The following is a 21,144-nucleotide window of genomic DNA, read 5'->3' on the forward strand; positions in this document are numbered from 1 at the left end:
GTGGTGGGTGAACTACCTTCTTGAACAATTGCAGTACTTGGGGTGCAGGGACACAGACAGTGCAGTAAGGAAGCGAATTCCAGGCTACTGATCCAGTGACCATTCAGGAATATTGAAACTGTTAGATTGGGTGGAATTCTAGCAGACAGTGGTATTCACTGTGGATGTGCATCCATTGTCCTTCATTATGGTAAAGGTTGCAGATTTGGACGGTGCTGTTGAAGGAGCCATGATGAGTTGCTGTGATGCATCTCAAGTGAAGTGAGTGAACCCTGCAGATGATAGATAGGGTGCCAGTCAAGTAGATTTATTTGTGCTGGAGGAGTCAAACATGTTGATGGAGCTGTACAAAATCGACGAGTGAAGAGTATTCTATTATAGTTAACTCGTGCCTTGTAGATGTGGACAGGCTATAGGGAGTCAGGTGGTGAGTTACTAGCTGCAGAATTCCAATTTTCTGAACTATTCTTGTATGTATAGTGTTTATATGGCTGGTCCAATTATCATTCTGACCCAAATAATTCCCAGAATGTTGATGGTAAGGGATTAAGTGATGGACATGCTACAGAGTGTCAAAGGAAGGTGGGTACGTTCTCTCTCAATGGAGACAGTCATTGCCTGGCACCAATACTCCCTGTAAGGTGCACGCTCCAAGGGTCAGCAGAACTGTACCACTGACTTCCAATTCCGGAAGTCAGTGCCACGCACAGACCTCTAAGGTATCTACAGAAGGAAAAAAAAAAATCAGCATATATGCCACATGTCATTTGTGTGGCAAGAACATTAACTTATTACTTAACAGCCCAACCTCAAATATTGCCTAAATCTTGCAGTATGCAAGCACTGGCTGCTTCATCTATTCATCTTGTTATCTTATGTGTGGCTTCCCTTAATATTGTTCCAAATATGTTATCAAATGCAATATATTTTTACCCTGTCCTTAGTTGGTTAACCAACACATCACTTTATCAGTGTTACTTTTTTCACATGTATCATGTTCCTGGTTTCAAAATGATCAGCTTATCTTACTCATTACCAATTGTTGCCATTTAATTTCAAAATACTTCTAGCCTTCATTGGTTTCCATTTGTGGCATTCAAATAATGCCATTATAAAAGGCTGACTGCATGTTCACAACTGTGTTTTAATTTTGTACATATCACCAACCCTTTGAAAACATTTGCAAACAAGCCACATTTTTTGATTCTGCACTATACCAAGCACAATATAGTGACATTAAGGCCTGCATCCAGAGCTCTGCCTTGCAGCACTGAAGTCAAACTCTGAAAAGGTAGTCGAACTCTGCAGTATACCTTCCATTTCCCTTGGATGCTTTTGAGATGCCTTAGCTGCAGACTGTAGCTCACAACACAAAGATGCTGAAATTAGGAACTTAATAAACATCAGAATATAGGTCCTTAATTGCTAACAGAATGGAAATGTTTTAATCTCTTCAGATTCAAACACAGTTCCCCAAACTAACCCATAATGCTATCTCATCAATGTGCAGTGAATTTATACCTCTAGTTGGCATATTCTTAATGATTTCATAGCCTTTCATGGAGATGGTCAGCTGAAATCACAACTCCTCCTTTGGAATGGAGTGGTCACTTTGATATTTGCAATGGTTAACTAACTGTCACCCTGTTCAGTTACCTATACCTTTCCAATTGGTTAGCTTTCAGATGAAGTTTTATCCATTCGGTAAGTGTGCAACCAGTACCAAAAGAAAACTCATCTACAGGTTAATTCTGCTTATAAAATAGATTTCTATAAGCAATTCCTGCACAGATCAATTAAGGCTTTTGTCACAGCCCAATAATTAGATTAGATTAAATTACTTACAGTGTGGAAATAGGCCCTTCGGCCCAACAAGTCCACACCGACCCTCCGAAGAGCAACCCACCCAGACCTATTTCCCTACATTTACCCTAACACCTAACACTACGGGCAATTTAGCATGGCCAATTCACCTAAGCTGCACATCTTTGAACTGTGGGAGGAAACCGGAGCACCCGGAGGAAACCCACGCAGACACAGGGAGAACGTGCAAACTCCACACAGACAGTTGCCCGAGGTGGGCATTGAACCCAGGTGTCTGGCGCTGTGAGGTAACAGTGCTAACCACTGTGCCACCGTGCCGCCCAGGTTTTCCTTTCAGAAAGTTGACAGAGCTAAATACCTCAATGATACACCAAAAGCTCACTTTCTTTTTGAGACCAGGATGCAAAATACCACTGAAATTTCTGGAAATATTATGCCACAAAAGGTCACAATGTGCAAAATGTAGTCTCACAATGTTTTATGATTAAAACCATTGTTATCTGCTGCAGAAATATATCATGGATATAGTTTAACAGAAAAGAATAAGGAAAGGCCTCGTCTGTTACACCTGTTCGCTCCAAAGATACGTGACATATTCTATCAAACTCCCAAAGAAACAATTACAAAATTACAAAATTTAAATCAAACAGAATATTCAGCTAATTTTCCAATAGCTTGCACCATTATACATAGCACCCTTAACATTGGAAATAACACCATTCATTCTTGAATAATTGCCTTTCCTAGTATGACATTTTAAGATCTTTACAGCTTTCTTTCTCAATTCCATTCTCAGCCACACAGCCAAACATGGGAAGAAACAGCCTACAGGTCTTGTAATCCATTATGCTACACACAGCACCACCAGACAGCAATGCCACAGCATCCTGAGCTCTTGGCTCACTTGACTGCAGATATCTCACAATGATTAGAGAAAATAATAGCTCAAATGGCAATTGCTAAGAGATAAGGAACTTTGAACTGCTCAAATGAGATTTTGTGGATACACCACTGATAACTGAAGTATTCCAATTTACCACTTTCCTTGATACTGCCTTGACTGGTGAAATGTAGAGAAGTTCACTGTCAAGTATACATTCAATTAGTAATAAAACTACCTGAATTGAAGACAACACTTATGACTTTAATAAAAATAATTTGGATAGATTGAGGAACTCTTGTGCATAATCATCATAAGACACAGGTGCGCACGTAGGTCATTCAGCCCATCAAGTCAATCTTGATCAGAGGGGACAATGGGCTGAGGAATGGAAGGTGGAGGTAAAAACAATGACTGCAGATGCTGGAAACCAGATTTTGGATTAGTGGTGCTGGAAGAGCACAGCAGTTCAGGCAGCATCCGAGGAGCAGCAAAATCAACATTTCGGACAAAAGTCCTTCATCAGGAATAAAGGCAGAGAGCCTGAAGCGTGGAGAGATAAGCTAGAGGAGGGTGGGGGTGGGGAGAAAGTAGCATAGAGTACAATAGGTGACTGGGGAGGGGATGGAGGTGATAGGTCAGGGAGGAGAGGGTGGAGTGGATAGGTGGAAAAGGAGATAGGCAGGTAGGACAAGTCCGGACAAGTCATGGGGACAGTGCTGAGCTGGAAGTTTGGAACTAGGGTGAGGTGGGGGAAGGGGAAATGAGGAAACTGTTGAAGCCCACATTGATGCCCTGGGGTTGAAGTGTTCCGAGGCGGAAGATGAGGCAACGCCATCTTCCGCTTCGGAACACTTCAACCCCAGGGCATCAATGTGGACTTCGACAGTTCCCTCATTTCCCCTTCCCCCACCTCACCCTAGTTCCAAACTTTCAGCTCAGCACTGTCCCCATGACTTGTCCTACCTGCCTATCTTCTTTTCCACGTATCCACTCCACCCTCCTCCCTGACCTATCACCTCCATCCCCTCCCCCAGTCACCTATTGTACTCCATGCTACTTTCTCCCCACCCCCACCCTCCTCGAGCTTATCTCTCCACGCTTCAGGCTCTCTGCCTTTATTCCTGACGAAGGGCTTTTGCCCGAAACGTCGATTTTGCTGCTCCTCGGATGCTGCCTGAACTGCTGTGCTCTTCCAGCACCACTAATCCAAAAACAAAGAGTGGAAGATGGAGTTTAATTGAGATAAATGTGAGGTGCTGCATTTTGAAAAGGCAAATCACAGCAGGACTTATACACTTAATGGTAAGGTTCTAGGGAGTGTTGCTGAACAAAGAGACCTAGGAATGCAGGTTCATAGCTCCTTGAAAGTGGAATTGCAAGTAAATAGGATAGTGAAAACAGTGTTTGGTATGCTTTCCTTTATTGATCAAAGCATTGAGCATAGGAGTTGGGACTGTACAGATCATTGGTTAGGCCACTTTTGGAATATTGTGTGCAATTCTAGTGTCCCCTCTTTCGGAAGGATTTTTGAGAAATTTGAAAGGGTTCAGAAAAGATTTACAAGGATGTTGCCAGGATTGGAAGATTTGTGCTGTAGGGAGAGGCTGAATAAGGCCTGGGCTGTTTTCCCTGTAGCATCGGAGGCTGAGAGGTAACCTTTACAGAGGTTTATAAACTCATGGGGGACATGGATAGGGTAAATAGACAAGGTCTTTTCTCTGGGATGGTGGAGTCCAGAACTAGAGGGCATAGTTTTAGGGTGAGAGGGGAAAAATTTTGAAGGGACCTAAGAGGCAACTTTTCCATGCAGAGGATGGTGCATGTATGAAATGAGCAGCCAGAGGAAGTGGTGGAGGCTGGTACAATTGTAACATTTAAAAGGCATCTGGATGGGTATGAGTAGGAAGGGTTTAACGGGATATGGGTCAAGTGCTGGCAAATGGCACTAGATTAGATTAGGATATCAGGTCAGCATAATTGAGTTAGACCAAAGGGTCATTTCCAAGCTGTACATCTCTAGGACTCTGAGTCTGCTCCATCATTCAATTAGATCACGGATGATCCAATAATCCTCTACCCTAGTTTCCTTCCTTTTCCTCATAACCTCTGATTCTCTCCCTTGCTAATTAAAAATCTCAGTTTTGAATATACTTAACGATCCAGCCTCGACAGCTTTCTGCAGTGAAGAACTCTACAGATTTGCTACCCTCTGACAGAAGAAATTATTCTTCATCTCTATCTTAAATGGGGGCTCACTTATTCTGAGAGTATGCTACCTGGTCTAGCCTCTTCCGCAAGGGGAAAATACCTCTCCATAACTACCCTGACAAGCCCCCCAAAAAATCTCATACATCAATAAGATCTCTCGTACTCATTGGAGTTGAAGAGAATAAGTCTAGCCTACTCAACCTCATCTCGTAAAAAGAATCCCTCCATAGCTAGAAGCAACCTACTGAATCTTCTCTGGACTGCCTTCAATGTCAGCATATCTTTCCTTAGCTAAGGGCCCAAAACTGCTCATAGTATTCTGGCTGTGGTCTGACTGCAATCTTGTAGTAGTCTTAGAAAAACTTCTCTATTGTTTGAAACGAAAGCCAACATTTCATTTGCCTTCCATATTATCCATTGAACTTCGATTCTAGCCTTTTATGATTCATGCACAAGGACCTCATATTCCTGTAGCTTTTTGTTGTCTTTCTCCATTTAAATAGTATTAAGCTCTTCTATTGATCTTATCAAATTGCATTCCCTCACATTTTTCCGCAATATAATCCAAGCTTTTGCTCAATCACTTAAACATTTTAGCACCTGTTGTGCAAACAAGTCAGTGTGGTCAAGGAAAGTATTAAGACTACGACAATTGAAAGTAATTGGAAGATGCTTACATTTCTTAGAAAGGGAATGAAAAACAGAAAAAAAACATGGTGATTTTTGTCTTCTAACATCCATAATTTGAGAGATGTTGTTGTTAAAAAGGAGCAGAACTACAACCATTGATGTATTTGGCTCTTATTCAGATAGTTGAATTCCCAGTGACACCAAAAGTATCCTTTGGTCCTTAGGCTAGGGATCTGTTCTGAAGACTGATCTAATTTTGCCTTGCACTCAGTGGATGGTGCCTGACCTTCCACTTCACATAGTGGTATAGTTAGGATCAGAAACACATCGATAATTTCTGCATGAATTCATAACATAGAATGGCATATCATGTGACCCCCTCATTCCTACTCGCTTCATTCTTACTCAATATAAAATGGACACAGTCAACAATGGCTTAGTAAGCAAATGGGTCCACATGTCCTCGGAGTGAGAATGACAGAGCAATGAGATTCTCAAGCTCATGGCCTATTTGTTCCTAGTCAGTTGAAATCGTTGAGGCCATCCATTGAGGCATAATTAACCTCAGTATTTTTGATAAAGGAGTAAAATTCGGTCAAGGTTCTCACAGCTTTTGGAAGCTCTGCTTTCTAACTGTAAATCCATCTCACCACCTCTACCCTTACCTTTCTCCAGTCTAATAACCCAGCTATACTGTCAGACATAATGACAAATAAAAAATGGCTTTAAATAAGATATGGGTGTTAATGCTCTGAGAGTTATACCTTTAAATAAACCATAAGAAAATTGGCAGAATCAAAGTTAAATTCACTTCAATTTTACTGTAAAGTACATAATTGTTGGAAATATTTTAAGCCCATCCACAATCAATGCTTTAATATCCAAATATTTGAGCAGCAACATTTTAGATATTTCTTTCATTGGGTATTTATCAAATCCTTTTAAACAGGACAAGAAAAATAGCTTCATGTAACATTATTCTCAAGTTCTGCCAATCTAAACAAAAGAAAATTCACTAGAATAGTTTTGGTTTAATTTTTTTTATAATTTTAACCCTACATGAGGAATGTTTTCCGTTCCTTTCTTCTTCACAACTTGGCCATTCAAATCTGACACATCATCAGAAATTCCTCACAGATGACATGATTCTTTAGGGAAAAATAACATATTGAATGAGTTATTCATAAATATTGAGATTTGCCCAGTGAATGATTTATGAAATTAAAACAATTATTAATCATCACAAAGCTGTTATGTAAATCAAACATTAAAAAGAAAGAAAATAATCTCAAAAAGAACTTTGCTTCCCACTGTTGCAACAAGCTATTTTTAAGGGAAGGTAGAAGTGATGTCAGATTGACTAGCAGACAAAATTTGGCAGTATCAATTTACTTAAGTGTTTTCTTTGTATTCGTTAGTCTATCTTGACACAAAATGATTTGCAAAGGATCAGATACTACCATGATAGTTCACCATGGTAAACTAATAGAGAAAGTGAAGTCGCATGGTGTGCAGAGTGGATAAAGTACTCCAAGACTGAGCCAATCCAAATCTACCATCTAAACCTGTCGCCCAATTCCTAAGGATCTGTATCTCTCTGCTCCCCACCTACTCATGCATCTGTCCAGATGCATCTTAAATGAATCTACCATGCCTGCCTCTACTACCTCTGCTGGCAACGCGTTCCAGACACCCACCAGCCTCTGTGTGAAGTACTTGCCGCGTGTATCCCCCTTAAACTTTTCCCCTCTCACATTGAAAGCGTGACCTCTCGTAACCGAATCCTTCACCCTGGGAGAAAGCTCATCACTACCACCCTTCTATACCCTTCATGATTTTGTAAACCTCCAATCAGGTCCCCCCTCAATCTCCTTTTTTCTAATGGAAACAAACCTAACTTACTCAACCTCTCTTCATAGCTAGCATCTTCCACACCAGGCAACATCCTCATAAACCTCTGCACCATCTCCAAAGCATCCACATCCTTTTGGTAATGTGGCGACCAGAACTGTGCACAGTATTCTAAAAGTGGCCGCACCAACATTGTGTACAATTTTAACATGACCTGCCAGCTCTTATACTCAATACCCCGTCCGATGAAGGCAAACATACTACATGCCTTCTTGACCACTCTATCCAAATGTGCAGCAACCTTCAGGGTACAATGGACCTGAACTCCCAGATCTCTCCGCTCAGCAACTTTTCCCAAGGTTCTTCCGTTCATTGTATAATTCGCTCTAGAATTAGACTTCCCAAAATGCATCACCTCACATTTGCCTGGATTGAACTCCAACTGCCACTTCTCTGCCCAACTCTCCAGTCTATCTATATCCTCTGTTTTCTTTGACAGTCCCTTATGCTTTCTGCTACTCCACCAATCTTAATGTCATCTGCAAACTTGCTGATCATGCCAACAGTGCCCTGTTCCAGATCATTTATATATATCTCAAACAATAGTGGCCCCAGCACTGATCCCTGTGGAACACCACTGGTCACCTTTCTCCATTTCAAGAAACTCCCTTCAACTACTACTCTGTCTCCTGTTGCTCAACCAGTTCTTTATCCACCTAGCTAGAACACCCTGCATACCATGCGACTTCACTTTCTCTGTTAGTTTAGATTATTAGTAATCCTATCAAGTTTATAATGAAATATTACACACTATGAAGTACCAAGAAATGCAGCTCGCAAGATGCTCATCAGCACTTTACAACTAAAATTAAAGATGGTATAAAGGACTGTATTGCAGCTGTAACTACAGACTGAGCAACACAAACCTGATGAAAGTTTCATATCTTGAATTGCTTGTTATTGAGCTAGAAAGCCAGTTTCTTAACTAAAATGTGGATAATTTAGCAAAGCTCTTTTTTGATGAATAAACTTATGATAGCAGAGAAACCCCTTTTAAACTGTTATCACTTAAGAAACCAAAATGTACCACTTCAAATTAATCTTAAAGAATTAGTGAGTTGATGTCCTGGTGTGCAAAAAATGGTCAAGTTACAAAGTACATCTTCAAAGCAAAGTGAAGGCTGCAGTTCAATCCAAAGTCGTACAAAGCAAGAGAAATATAGTTCAAGTTAGCAACATGAAGCTGGTGCACTGTACTCTATTGCCACTACTGTATCAATTTTGGAAATAATAGGATCAGTCATTAATTGAATATATGCATGACACTCAGCAACTGACATTTTGTTTTTAAAGAAGTGCAAAACTACTGCGTCCCATATCCAAATGGTTTTATTTGAAGCAATTATGCCTGTTGCACCTGACAATAAGAACATAGCTATAGAAGTAGGCCATTCAGCCCTTGGAACCTATTCTACTATTCATTGAGATCAGGGATGATTTATGACTTGACTCTGGATACCACCTTTTGCCCCATTTTCTTTAGTAATAACATTTGTTTAAATCTAGATTTGAAATTAACTTTTGATCTAGCATTAATTGCTGTTTATAGAAGACAGCTTCAAATTTCTATCGTGCTTATATGTAGAAGTGTTTTTTAACTTCACTCCTGAAAAGGTCGGCTCTACTTTGTAGGTTTATTCCCCAATCCTAGATGTCCAAGCCAACAACAATAGTTTCTCTCTGCTACACTATTAGTTTTCGTTATCTTAAAACTTTGATAAAACCATGACTTAACCTTTTAAATTCCAGGCTACAACTCTGATTTGCCTAACCTTGCCATGTAATTTAACTCTTGGAATTCAGGTATCATTCTAGTAAATTTCATTTCTCCAAGGCCAATTAATCCTATGATGTGATGACCAGAAATGAACATAGTAATCAAGGTATGGTCTAACTAGGGCTTTGTATAACTGTAGCATGGCTTCTAATTATGATTGCTCTAGAAGGCAAAAGTTCCATTAGGCTCTTTGACGATCTTCCCTGCCTATCAATAAACTTTTTATGATCTATGTTCATAAACTCTCAAGTCATTTGCCAATCATATGGTTCAATAATTTCCTAATATACCAAATCAGGAATTCAATCTAAATAATAGAATTACATTGGCTGGGTAAGTTAACTCTATGAAAAGAAACGAGTTATGGTAAATTGTTTACACCAAAGGACAAACATACCCAACATTAACTACAACAGCACTGAAAAGCTACAGTATTCCTTTTATCAGTAAAATAAAACCATTATCATTTTTAATCTGACCATGTGGAACATAAACAGTTAACTATCCATGACTACCTACTACAGAATTCTCAGAGGAAAAAAAGCATGAAAACAGCAAACATGGAATTGTACATCAACATGAACCCCAAGGTTGATTTCTGTGCACCAGTGAACACCTTTCTCTCCAAGTGTGTCTTCAAAACATACTAATAATGACAGACATAACAGAATCAAACATCTACGAGAACACCCAAATACTACTGCCATAAAAAGGATTGAGTTACTTTTTAGAATTCCTACAGTGTGGAAACAGGCCCTTCAGTGCAACAAGTCCACACAGATCCTCCGAAGAACAACCCAACCAGACCCATTCCGCTACCTTGTTATCCTATATTTACCCCTGACTAATGCACCCAATCTACCAATTCCTGAATAATATGGGCAATTTAGCATGGCCAATTCATCAAACCTGCAAATCTTTGGATTGTGGGAGGAAACTGGAGCACCCGGAGGAAACCCACGTAGGCTTGGGGAGAATGTGCAAACTCTACACAGACAGTCACCCGAGGCTATAATCGAACCTGGGTTCCTGGCAATGTGAGGCAGCAGTGCTAACCACTGAGCCACTATACTGAACAGGTGCTTTTGCTGAACATTTTGGGGTGAATGGTGACACCAAGAACATGAATGCCTCATCAGTAAATTGTTTTTATAGCCATAAACAATCTTAAGGTATATCTTTCTGAATTTGACAGTAAATATATCAAACCTGTAATTTTTGCTGACTTCTCCTCTTGATTCACTCGGTTTTCATCATCTTCCTCATTTTCTTCCTCAAAGTCATCTAAGTTTCCAATATCAGCTTGTTTCATACTCATCAGACTAGCCAGACTTTGCATATCCTCATCCCTGCTCATCAGAAACATAACTAGTCAAAAACCTCATGCACATAATTCAGAAAGTTTGTTGACTACTCTTGAATTTTATTTTTTTTAAAAGCAATTCATCAGGCAAGGAGTTGAGACTATTGCTGAGAATCCCAAATGTCTTAGAGAATATCCCCAGTGAATAGTTACAATTACAGCCCAAGCACTTCCCAAGTTTGGTGAGTGAGGTAAGTTAAATAACAGAGATCAATTGGGATGCTACAATGGGAAGCATAGTCAGCGTCCACATGTTAGCAAGATGAAAACCAAAAAAGGTTAATTTATTTAATAATGACTGATGTCACACACAAGCCAAAACAGGTCTGAATGAGATGGTTTACTTGCCACTCTCATGTGAAATTTTTTCTTTATAATTTCATAGGGCAGGAAACAGTGCCTGCAGTGACTCCACGTCCCATGAACGAATAAATAAAATATCCTTAACAGAAAAATTTGGAAAAAAAACTGGCTCCATGATCCAACAAGCAGGAAGTGATCGATATGCACAGATAATTTGATAAATAAGAATAATAGAACCAACGCTTTTATATAAAAAGGTATGCTACTGTCAGATGCTAATCGCTCCTTGATTTTATTTGGAATAATACAGTTTTATATTGCATTTTAATGCAAATATGATCTAATTATCTAAAACAAATCAATAATTTATTGAAGTTTGGTCTGCACTGAAGATTATGCTCTTCACTTCAAAAGAAGGAAACATTACAAATACTAATATCTCATTTTAAATTAAAATTTTAAATAACTTTATATTCACAGAAACGGTCTTAAGGTGGCATTTTATGCTTTCTTGACTGATATTGATAGGTTAATTAATTTAATTTTCATTTGTCTATAGATGAAAAGTATCCATATTCAACATAGTTTCAAAATCAACAAGAAAAATACATGTTTCTTACTAAACAAAAAAAAATCAAAGAACTGCAGATGCTGGAAATCAGAAACAAGATCAAAAATTGTTGGAAAAACTGAGCTGGTCCGGTAGCATCCGTGGAGAGAAAGCAAAATTAACATTTCAGATTCAGTGACCCTTCATCAGAACCCAACAAAATGTTTCTGGTTGAAGGCTTTTAGATTTCATAGCTAGCAATCTCAAAAATACTTTTAGGCCCCTGTATTGCCATCTGACAAGGTATGAAGAAAACATCGAGGTTAAAATACAACTGAAGCATCTGGGCGATGTTCAGTTCAAGTTCAAAGAAACTTACGTTGCTTTGCCTTCTCTCAAGAAAATGCATGATAAAGAAAACTGCAATGTGGCAGCAACAATTTTTTTAGACAAAGGCTTGAATTTCAGCTTTACATCAGTCTGTGTAGGCATGGGACTTGCATACTGCTTCATGTTAATGCTACTGGTGGCAAGAGCTTTTCTACGGCCTGAAGGTGACTCCTGGAAAGAGAAAAGAAAATATCAATGAATAAAATTTGCTCCACTGGATTTAAGAAACCAGTATAACTTTCAGGGTATCAATCAGTATTCTTACCAACACATTTTGAAAAACCTAACCATGCCAAAATGCAGAACAACAACATTTTAGTCGAATTTTGAAAAACAACACTGGTGAAATAACATGCCCTATATGTTATAATGCTTTTTGATTTAGTTGATCAAGTTAACAACTTATTCAGCATTTTCTGGTCTAGCTCCAGCTTAAATATAATGTTAAACTTTCTAACTGTCTCTATACATGATCATATCTGCATATAGTAGATTGCATTTATAGTCTGTATTTGAAGTTGTATACATAATATGTGGACCAGTACTCCAATATTTAAAGCAACATTTCTTTACTCATTTGCCTTCTATCAAAACATGTGGAATTGAATGTGCTATCTTACAAATTCAGCAAATGAAAGCATCCTGAATCATTTGAGTGCCATTTTTATATATCAGCATAAATAAATCACAAACAATTCCATTAAAACATGAAAGTCATCATGCAATCTACCAGCTGTGAATCCACTATGTGCAGATATAGATCATAATACCAAAAAACACAATCAGTTGAGAACAAGAGGACTATTTAAAGACAATTTTACATTAGTAGATTTAATTACTTTGACAAATGACAAAACCTCAAGTTCTTCGACATTGGAATTTTTGGAGATACAACTTATTGTTGTATAAATTAATGAAAAACACAGCTGTAGCATGAGTCTGGCAAAATATTAAATGAAACTATATAAAGTACTATATTAGGCTTTCAGTACATCATTAACATTCTGAAAACTACATTTTGCCTTTATTGATGTCCCCTGTTAGCAGGCATATATTTCAGATATTCAGCAGTACAGTACTTGACATTTCTGTTGATATATGAGCCGAGCAGAATAAGTCAGAAATGTAACATGCCATTCTTCATAAAAAGTCTTGTTCAAGACCAGCCTTATCTGAGAGATTATGGCTGACTGCATTATACAGAACTAATAGGGCATGTAGATACCTTAAGAATGAATTTGAAAATGCATCAAACACTCAAGGAGGATTTAGGCCCACTCGGAAGAAATACTTAAGAATATGCAAATACTCTCAACAGAATTAGGTTTAACAGATTTGACTAGTACAAACAATAAAGGTGCTCTTTTCCCTTGCTGCCACTGTCAATCAGTGAGCGAGATTAATGCCGTAGGTTCTGAAAAACCTGTAAAATGAAATAAGCACTGTACAATAAAGGCCCAGCAATTTATTACAATACTGCTATCATTATGCTGTTACTGTCAATACAGTTAAGTAGCTCACTATCAGCAGGTGAAGTGAAAATGGTTGCATGCTGTCTCCAATCTTTAAACAACACTCATTACATCTCATGTAGCTTAGATTGTCACTATATCTTGTTTTTGTTTGAAGTCAATTTTATGCACACAATTTGTATGGATGATTAATAAAGCATTCATTCCATTTCATTTAATTCAACAGACTCATGGTAATTAACTAGTTATCTTCAGTGCAGTGAATGTATTATGAAATTATTTTCAAATACAATAGGAAAAGCTGGGTGAATCATACAGTTTTCAAATTGCATCAACATAAAGCTAGGACATGAAGTTGTTTATCTTAGGGAAGAAACAAATATTTCCACACAATGAGAGTAAACGATTGGGCTTCATACCGTTATATAATTTGCAATGAAGCCTTCTTTTAAGGTTTAAGTAAATAATTTTAAAAGATTTCCATTCTTCTGTGAATACTTTTATATTCTTAAACAATAGTTCTTCTAAACTGAAAAATGTTAACTGTCACCCAGAAAGGACCCTGCACATGGGCCTTTCAATGGTCTGACAAATTATTTCTCACACACTACAGTAAAACAGGCACCGGTGTCAATATGAAGCCATTAAAAATTATTCTAACTTTTGAAAGAAAGTTTTAGTCGTCATGGTCCTCTGAGGAAATTTAATTTATTCAGCCCAAATTATGTTTCAAAAATTATAGCTATGCCACAAAAATTTTAAAATTCCTTTTCACAAAGGTCCGCAAGAGAGATTCCCATTCAATTCTCCAAATTCACAGAAAAGGTACCTAGTTCTAGGAGTTTCACTATCAAAGCCAGGCTAGTGACAAATTAATGCTTCGATGTAAATGACAAAACAAATGCAATTGGCCAATTTAATAGCTTGTGAATGAATCGGTATGCACACCCTATTAAGATGCTAAGTTATAGATCAAAGGTATTCTCACACCTGGTAAGGCTTGAGTAAATCCCAAGCATGAATGCTGCCCACTTCAACAATGAGTTCTGCCTGGGAATGCGCACTTTCTTTGCTAACCTTGACCTCTGCAGTTTTGAAGGTTGTAATTTCATCATGTGAGAAAAATGCCAAATAAATAAAGAGCACCTTTACAGGTGTTTTTATAAGGTTAAAAAAAGCAAGACAAAGCAGTAGGTAACTGAGTCACTATGATCACAAGGCTTAAATTCTCAATGCAATGAATTTTGTCATAACACTCATAAGTCATCTTTCTCATTCATTTGAATTATAAAATTTAATTTTGCTCAAATGTATCAGAGTCAAAAATATTTTAGAGTTATGTGAGATAACATGAACAATTTACTAAACTGCTCATACATTGCATTTGGGTAAATTTCTGGTGTGAAGAGATTATTTGGTGAAAATAGTCAAAATTATTGAAAATTAAATCCTGCTACCTGTATACCCAAAATGGCAGTGAATGTGCTCTTGGGATGCTTATGCGTGGTGGTGATGGTGGTGGTGGTGATGGGCGGGGGAAGAGAGAGATAGCTGCAGCAGACGGTAGCCAGTGGCCTCCTCAAATTCTTGCACTTTGTCAAAAAATTAGATGCCAGAGAAGCAATTTCTTTACCTTAAGTAAACTAACAATAAGGAGTAGCAGCAAAACTTAGCAGTCTCTCCAGCCTCCTTTGTTTTATTCATTCATAGGGTATGGGCATCGCTGACTGGGTCAGCATTATTTGTCCATCTCAAATTGGAGACGATAGAGGGAAGTTGCCTTCTTGAAGTTAAAAATCACACAACACCAGGTTATAGTCCAACAGCTTTATTTGGAAGCACTAGCTTTCGGAGCGCTGCTCCTTTCTCAGGTAGTTGTAGAAGATAAGATAATAAGACATAGCATTTATAGTAAAAGTTTACAGTGTGATGTACCTGAAATTATATACTGAAAAAGATCTGGATTGTTTGTTAAGTCTCTCATAATCCATGGGCCCACAATGAGGAGGTTCAGGATTCTGACCCAGTGACACTAAAGGAACGGCAATACAGTTCCAAGTGATTTGAGAGGAATTTACTGGTGTTGGTGTTCCCATTTGTCAGCTGCCCTGTCCTCTTTTATCCTTAACCATAGAAATTCAAAAATTAAGAAATGAACAACATAGTAACTAAAGGAAGGTGAATTGGACACAGAAAGCATGGGAAAGATATGAAGATTTGATTAAGGAAGTAAAAAAAGAAAAATTAAGAAAAAAATTAAAATTTAGAACTTAAAAACTAACAAATTACTACTTGGAGGCATGACTCTGAACAGTTCAACAGCTCTCCTGGCCAGAGAGAATTACTGACATCATATTTAAATTCAAAATTTTGTTAAAAGGTACTTGCGCTGTTAAACTATGAGCCTCAACTTCTTGTTGTGAATTCAATGTACAAGTAACATACAAATCCAGCATGTATTTAAAAGTAAAGGAAGGGGAAGTTGAGGGCGAGCTGTGTCAAATAATTGTGCGGCACATTATCAACCAATGAGTTACAAAGACTCACAATTTACAGATATCTTTTTCCACAAATGTGTTGGTTGGTTTGCATGTTAAAAAAGGGGTATCAGGAACTCATCCCTATTTTTGAAAAAAAATTCAGTCTGCCTTTCGGTACATGAACAGTTGAAGAAATAATCAAAAAATGACAGTAACGAGCACAAAATGTAGACATACTCTATAAGAAGAGCTGGAGATGAAGTACTCGCTCTCTAATATTTTTATAAATTGAAAAACTCTTAATTTTAGACATATAATTCTTCCCATTTCTGGCAAATACTGATAACGCTCACAACTAAAAGAAAGAAATAAGGCTGGAAATCAGGACAGGGCCTTACAATGTAGAAAATGATGTACATGGGAAGAATAGCAGCATAGCCTGAATTTCTTGAAGCGACAGTGCCCCCAGGTGATTTTCCCATTATGGGATGACAATTCCTATTTGTACGAGTAAATTGTCTAAAAGAGAAGAATACATACCAACCATTCACAAAATTAGAGGTAAATTAGATCCTTTTAATCACCTATCGAGATTATTGTGGAAATTTAAACCAGATGCCATTACACAATACCTGCGAAATATAATACATGCATGACAACTTAATTGAATTCAAATTAATTTTGTTGGTCAGAGCTAGAATTTCATGGCATTCCATTAATTCGGGTGCACTGGAATAAAATATGGGACACCAAGGCAGCCTCTTAGCATTTAACAGTTTAACAAAACAAATTTCCAACAACATGTTGCCTCTGTAGGAATACGAGTATAATTGGAAACACTATTCACAATTTTAGTTTTTGATATAATCGGACTGGCAAGGTTAAATTCTGTTGCAAAATTTTCATTTAAATATAATTATTAATTCAGCATTGTGCGTCTATTTTGCTAAAATTGTTTTTTTTATCCCCACTTGGGTTCCTTTGAGCCAAATATCTTTTAATTCCTGAAAAAGGGGGAAAACATTCACCCTGTTCTGAAGCCTCCATCAGAAGGGCTGGTACATATAATCAAGAGCAGGAGCCTTTCAAGTCTGCTCCACCATTCAACAATATCATGGCTGATTGGATTGTAACCTCAAACCCACATTTCTGCCTCCCCTAATAACCTATGGCCCCCTTGCTGAACAAGAATCTACCTCAAAAATATTTAAGGGCTTTGCTTCCACTGCTCTTTCAAGTAGAGAATTCTAAAGGCTTAAAACCCTCAGAGAAAAAGTATGATCTCATCTGTTTTAAATGGACAATCCCAAATTTTTAAACAGTCACCCTATATTCTAGGTGCCCCAAGAAGAAACATCCTCACCCAATGTTCTCTGTCAAAACCCCTCAGGATCCTGTATATTTCAATTGGGTCACATCATATTCTTATCTAGCAGATACAAGCCTAGCCTGTCCAACCTTTCCCCATAAGACGACCTCTTTCGTCAGGCAGAAAATACAAAAGCTTAAACACATGTACCAACAGGTTCAAGGACAGCTTCTTCCCCACTGTTATTAGATTTAGCTGGTAGGGCAACTGTACCATTCAAGGTTGGAGATGGTTACACAGAGTGGTGAACTCAACCCATAAAACCACAAAGGCCAACTTCGCATCTATAGAATCCATCTACCAGGCCCGCTGTCAAGGAAAGGCTGCTAGCATTCTTAAAGATCCATCCTACCCTGGCAATATTTTTCTACAACCTCTACCACCGGGGAGAGGGTACAGAAGCCTGAACACACACTCGCTGGTTTCCTAACAGTTTTTACCCTACTGCTGTTAGAATACTGAATGGACTCACAAACTCTTAACATTCGCCTGTACCATGTTTTTGTTTTTGTCTCTGTTTACCTATTATTTATGTATCTATGCTACGTAACTATGCGATCTGCCTGTATTGCTCGCAATACAAAACTTCTCACTGTGCTTCGGTACCCATGACAATAAATTCAATTCAGTTCTGAATGGACCTCTTAAATTTCAAATCTAATGTTGAGCTTGCTTTTAGTGCACCTTCTTTGCAGCCATAACTCTGTCTTCCTCGCTCTGTTCGATCACCCTAATATCTTTGTATGGTAATGATCTGCCTGCACTGCACACAAAATAAAACTCTTCACCATACCTTTACCTTCTCTGAACTACTTCCTATGCACAGTACTCGCCAGTGTCCTGTTAATGAAGCATAACTCCCTTCTTTTATATTCAATTCCCCTCACAATAAAAAATAACATTCTATTAAGTTCCCTAAGTATTTGTTGCACCTGTATTTTTACTCTTGTGATTTATTCATGACCCAACTCCCTTGGCATCCTGCTAAATTGGAAAATTTCACATGTTCCCACATTACACTCCATTTGCCAGATCTTTATTCACAGGCTTAAATTTATTATATCCCTCTAACCTATCGCTATCCTTATGTCCCCTTCACAACTTATTTTCCTAACTATCTTTGTGTCGCCAACACGTTTAGCAACCATACTTTCTGTTCATTCACCCACATCTTTTTATACAAGTTGTAAACAATTGAAGTCCCAGCGCTGATACCAGGTGCACACCACTCATTACATCTTGTCAGCCTGAAAAAAGATCCACTTATGTCTACTCTCTTCTTCTTAGCCAACCAATCTTCTAGACATGCCAAATGCTTCCCCTACACCATGAGCTTTTACTTTCTGCCATAGCCTTTGATGTGGCACTTAGATTTCCAGAAGGCATTTGTCAATGTCCAGTACATCCATCCACAGCAGATTAAGTCCTGAAAGGATTTTGATAATACAATCATAAGAGATAGGAAGAGGAGTAGACTGTTTGGCCCCCTCGAGCCTGCTCTGTTATTTTATAAGCTCACAGCAGATCCAACATTCCTTATGTCCATTTTCATGCATTTTCCCCATAAACCCCGATTCCCCAACTGAAAAGAATCCATCTCAGCCTTAAGTATACACAAGGGCTCTGCCTTCACAACTCTCTGTAGCAAGCAATTCCAAAGACACACAACCCTTATAGAAAAAAAATCCTCATCTGAGTCTTAACTTAGTACCCCTTTATTCTAAGATTATGCCCTCTAGTCCTGGACTTTGCCATGACAGGAAACATCCTCTCATCAATTACCCTGTCAAGCCCCTTAAGAATCATGTGTTTCAATGAGACCACTTCTCATTTGTCTAAACTCCCAAACTGAGTAGAGTCCCAAACTGCTTAGCTTTTGCTCATTAGACAATCCCTGCATACCAAGGATCATCCTAATGAACCTTGCCTGATCTGCCTCTTATGAAATGATGTAGATCCTTAAATAAGGGGACCAAAGCTGCCCACAATACTCCAGATGTGGTCTCACAAGCACTTTTTACAGTTGCAGTGAGACGTCCCTACTCTTATACTCTAACTCCACCAAAATAAGGGCTAACATTCCATTAGTCTTCCTGATTACCTTCCAGGATCTGTCTGCACTACACACAATATTTTTCACTATACCTTGGTATATGTGACAATAATAAGTCAAATCAAAAAATTATTACCTGCTGCACCTGGGTGGTAGTTTTGTGATTCCGTGCACAATCACCCCCAAGTCCCTTTGTGTGTAGCTTTCTGTAGTTTTTCCATTTAAACAATATTCTGTTCTTTTGTTCTCCATTCCAAAATGAACTTTACATGTTACCATATTATACTCCATTTGCCAATTTTTGCTCATTTACTTAACCTATCTCTCTGTAAACTGATTGTATCCCTCGCTCAACTGGCCTTTCTACTTATTTTTGTGTCAGCTAAACATGATTAGTTAAACATCATTTCCTTTTCACAAAACTCAGCTGATTCTGCCTGATCACCTTGAACCTTTCTAAATACCTCATTATAACACCTTTAATAATAGATTTTAGCATTTCTATAATGACAGATGTTAAACCAACTGGCCTCAGTCTCCTACTTTCTCCTGTTTTGAATAGTTATATTTTCCATCTTCCAATCTAATAGGTTGAATCAACCACTTCAGAACAGGTGAAGGTCAAGTCTTTGGATATGTTTAAGGAAGAACTAGATAGGTTTCTAAAGGCTAAAGGTGTCAAAGAGTATGAACAGAGAGCAGGGATATGGCCTTAAGATAGAGGACCACTTTGAGTGATGGAACAGTCTCATTGGGCTGAATGGTCTCCGCCTGTTCCTATTTTCTATGTTTCCGATGTATCTATGCATTGAGGGGGTTTTGGAAAATCAAAATCAATGCATCAACTATCTCATGAACCACATTTTTACATGGCCCTAGTATCCAACAGACCTGGGCAGATGTCAGCCCAACAATTTACTCAGTACCACTTTTCTGGTGATTGTGATTTTCCTGGAGTTCCTCCCACTCTTCATACTTATGGCTAGATTTCTATCCATCTCTAATTTTTTACTTGTTTATTCAAAGCTTGGGAGAAGATTTGTAGTTTGGGTGCTGGTTGTTGTGGTTCTGTTAGCTGAGCTGGGAATTTGTGTTGCAGACGTTTCGTCCCCTGTCTAGGTGACATCCTCAGTGCTTGGGAGCCTCCTGTGAAGTGCTTCTGTGATGTTTCCTCCGGCATTTATAGTGATTTGTACCTGCCGCTTCCGGTTGTCAGTTCCAGCTGTCCGATGCAGTGGCCGGTATATTGGGTCCAGGTCGATGTGCTTGTTGATTGAATCAGTGGATGGGTGCCATGCCTCTAGGAATTCCCTGGCTGTTCTCTGTTTGGCTTGTCCTATAATAGTAGTGTTGTCCCAGTCGAACTCATGTTGCTTGTTGTCTGTGTGTGTGCTACTAAGGATAGCTGGTCATGTCATTTCGTGGCTAGTTGGTGTTCATGGATACGGATTGTTAGCTGTCTTCCTGTTTGTCCGATGTAGTGTTTTGTGCAGTCCTTGCATGGGAGCTTGTACACTACATTAGTTTTGCTCATGTTGGGTATCGGGTCCTTTGTTCTGGTGAGTTGTTGTCTGAGCGTGGCTGTTGGTTTGTGTGCTGTTATAAGTCCTAGTGGTCGTAGTAGTCTGGCTGTCAGTTCAGAAATGTTTTTGATGTATGGTAGTGTGGCTAGTCCTTTGGGTTGTGGCATGTCCTCATTCCGTTGTCTTTCCCTTAGGCATCTGTTGATGAAATTGCGAGGGTATCCGTTTTTGGCGAATACATTGTAGAGGTGTTCTTCTTCCTCTTCTTGCAGTTCTGGTGTACTGCAGTGTGTTGTGGCCCTTTTGAACAGTGTCGATGCAACTTCTTTTGTGTGTGTTGGGGTGGTTGCTTTCATAGTTCAGGACTTGGTCTGTGTGTGTGTGGCTTTCCTGTATACCTTTGTGGTG

The 21,144-nt window shown here is 38.6% G+C and overlaps 1 protein-coding gene across 5 annotated transcripts in view; it reads right to left on the minus strand.

Annotated features, from left to right (window-relative positions):
• The window catches only part of ehbp1 (EH domain binding protein 1), a 398,936-nt gene that overhangs the window by 290,832 nt on the left and 86,960 nt on the right, over positions 1–21,144 (minus strand). For all 5 annotated transcript variants that reach the window (XM_072581599.1, XM_072581598.1, XM_072581595.1 and 2 more), the window contains 2 exons: positions 11,829–12,010; positions 10,443–10,582 (listed from right to left, as the gene is read on the minus strand). In XM_072581599.1, coding sequence (XP_072437700.1) covers positions 10,443–10,582; positions 11,829–12,010 — 322 coding nt within the window. The remainder of the gene's footprint in view (positions 1–10,442; positions 10,583–11,828; positions 12,011–21,144) is intronic.

The sequence above is a fragment of the Chiloscyllium punctatum genome, chromosome 11 (assembly GCF_047496795.1).
Source record: "Chiloscyllium punctatum isolate Juve2018m chromosome 11, sChiPun1.3, whole genome shotgun sequence".
NCBI lineage: Eukaryota > Metazoa > Chordata > Chondrichthyes > Orectolobiformes > Hemiscylliidae > Chiloscyllium > Chiloscyllium punctatum.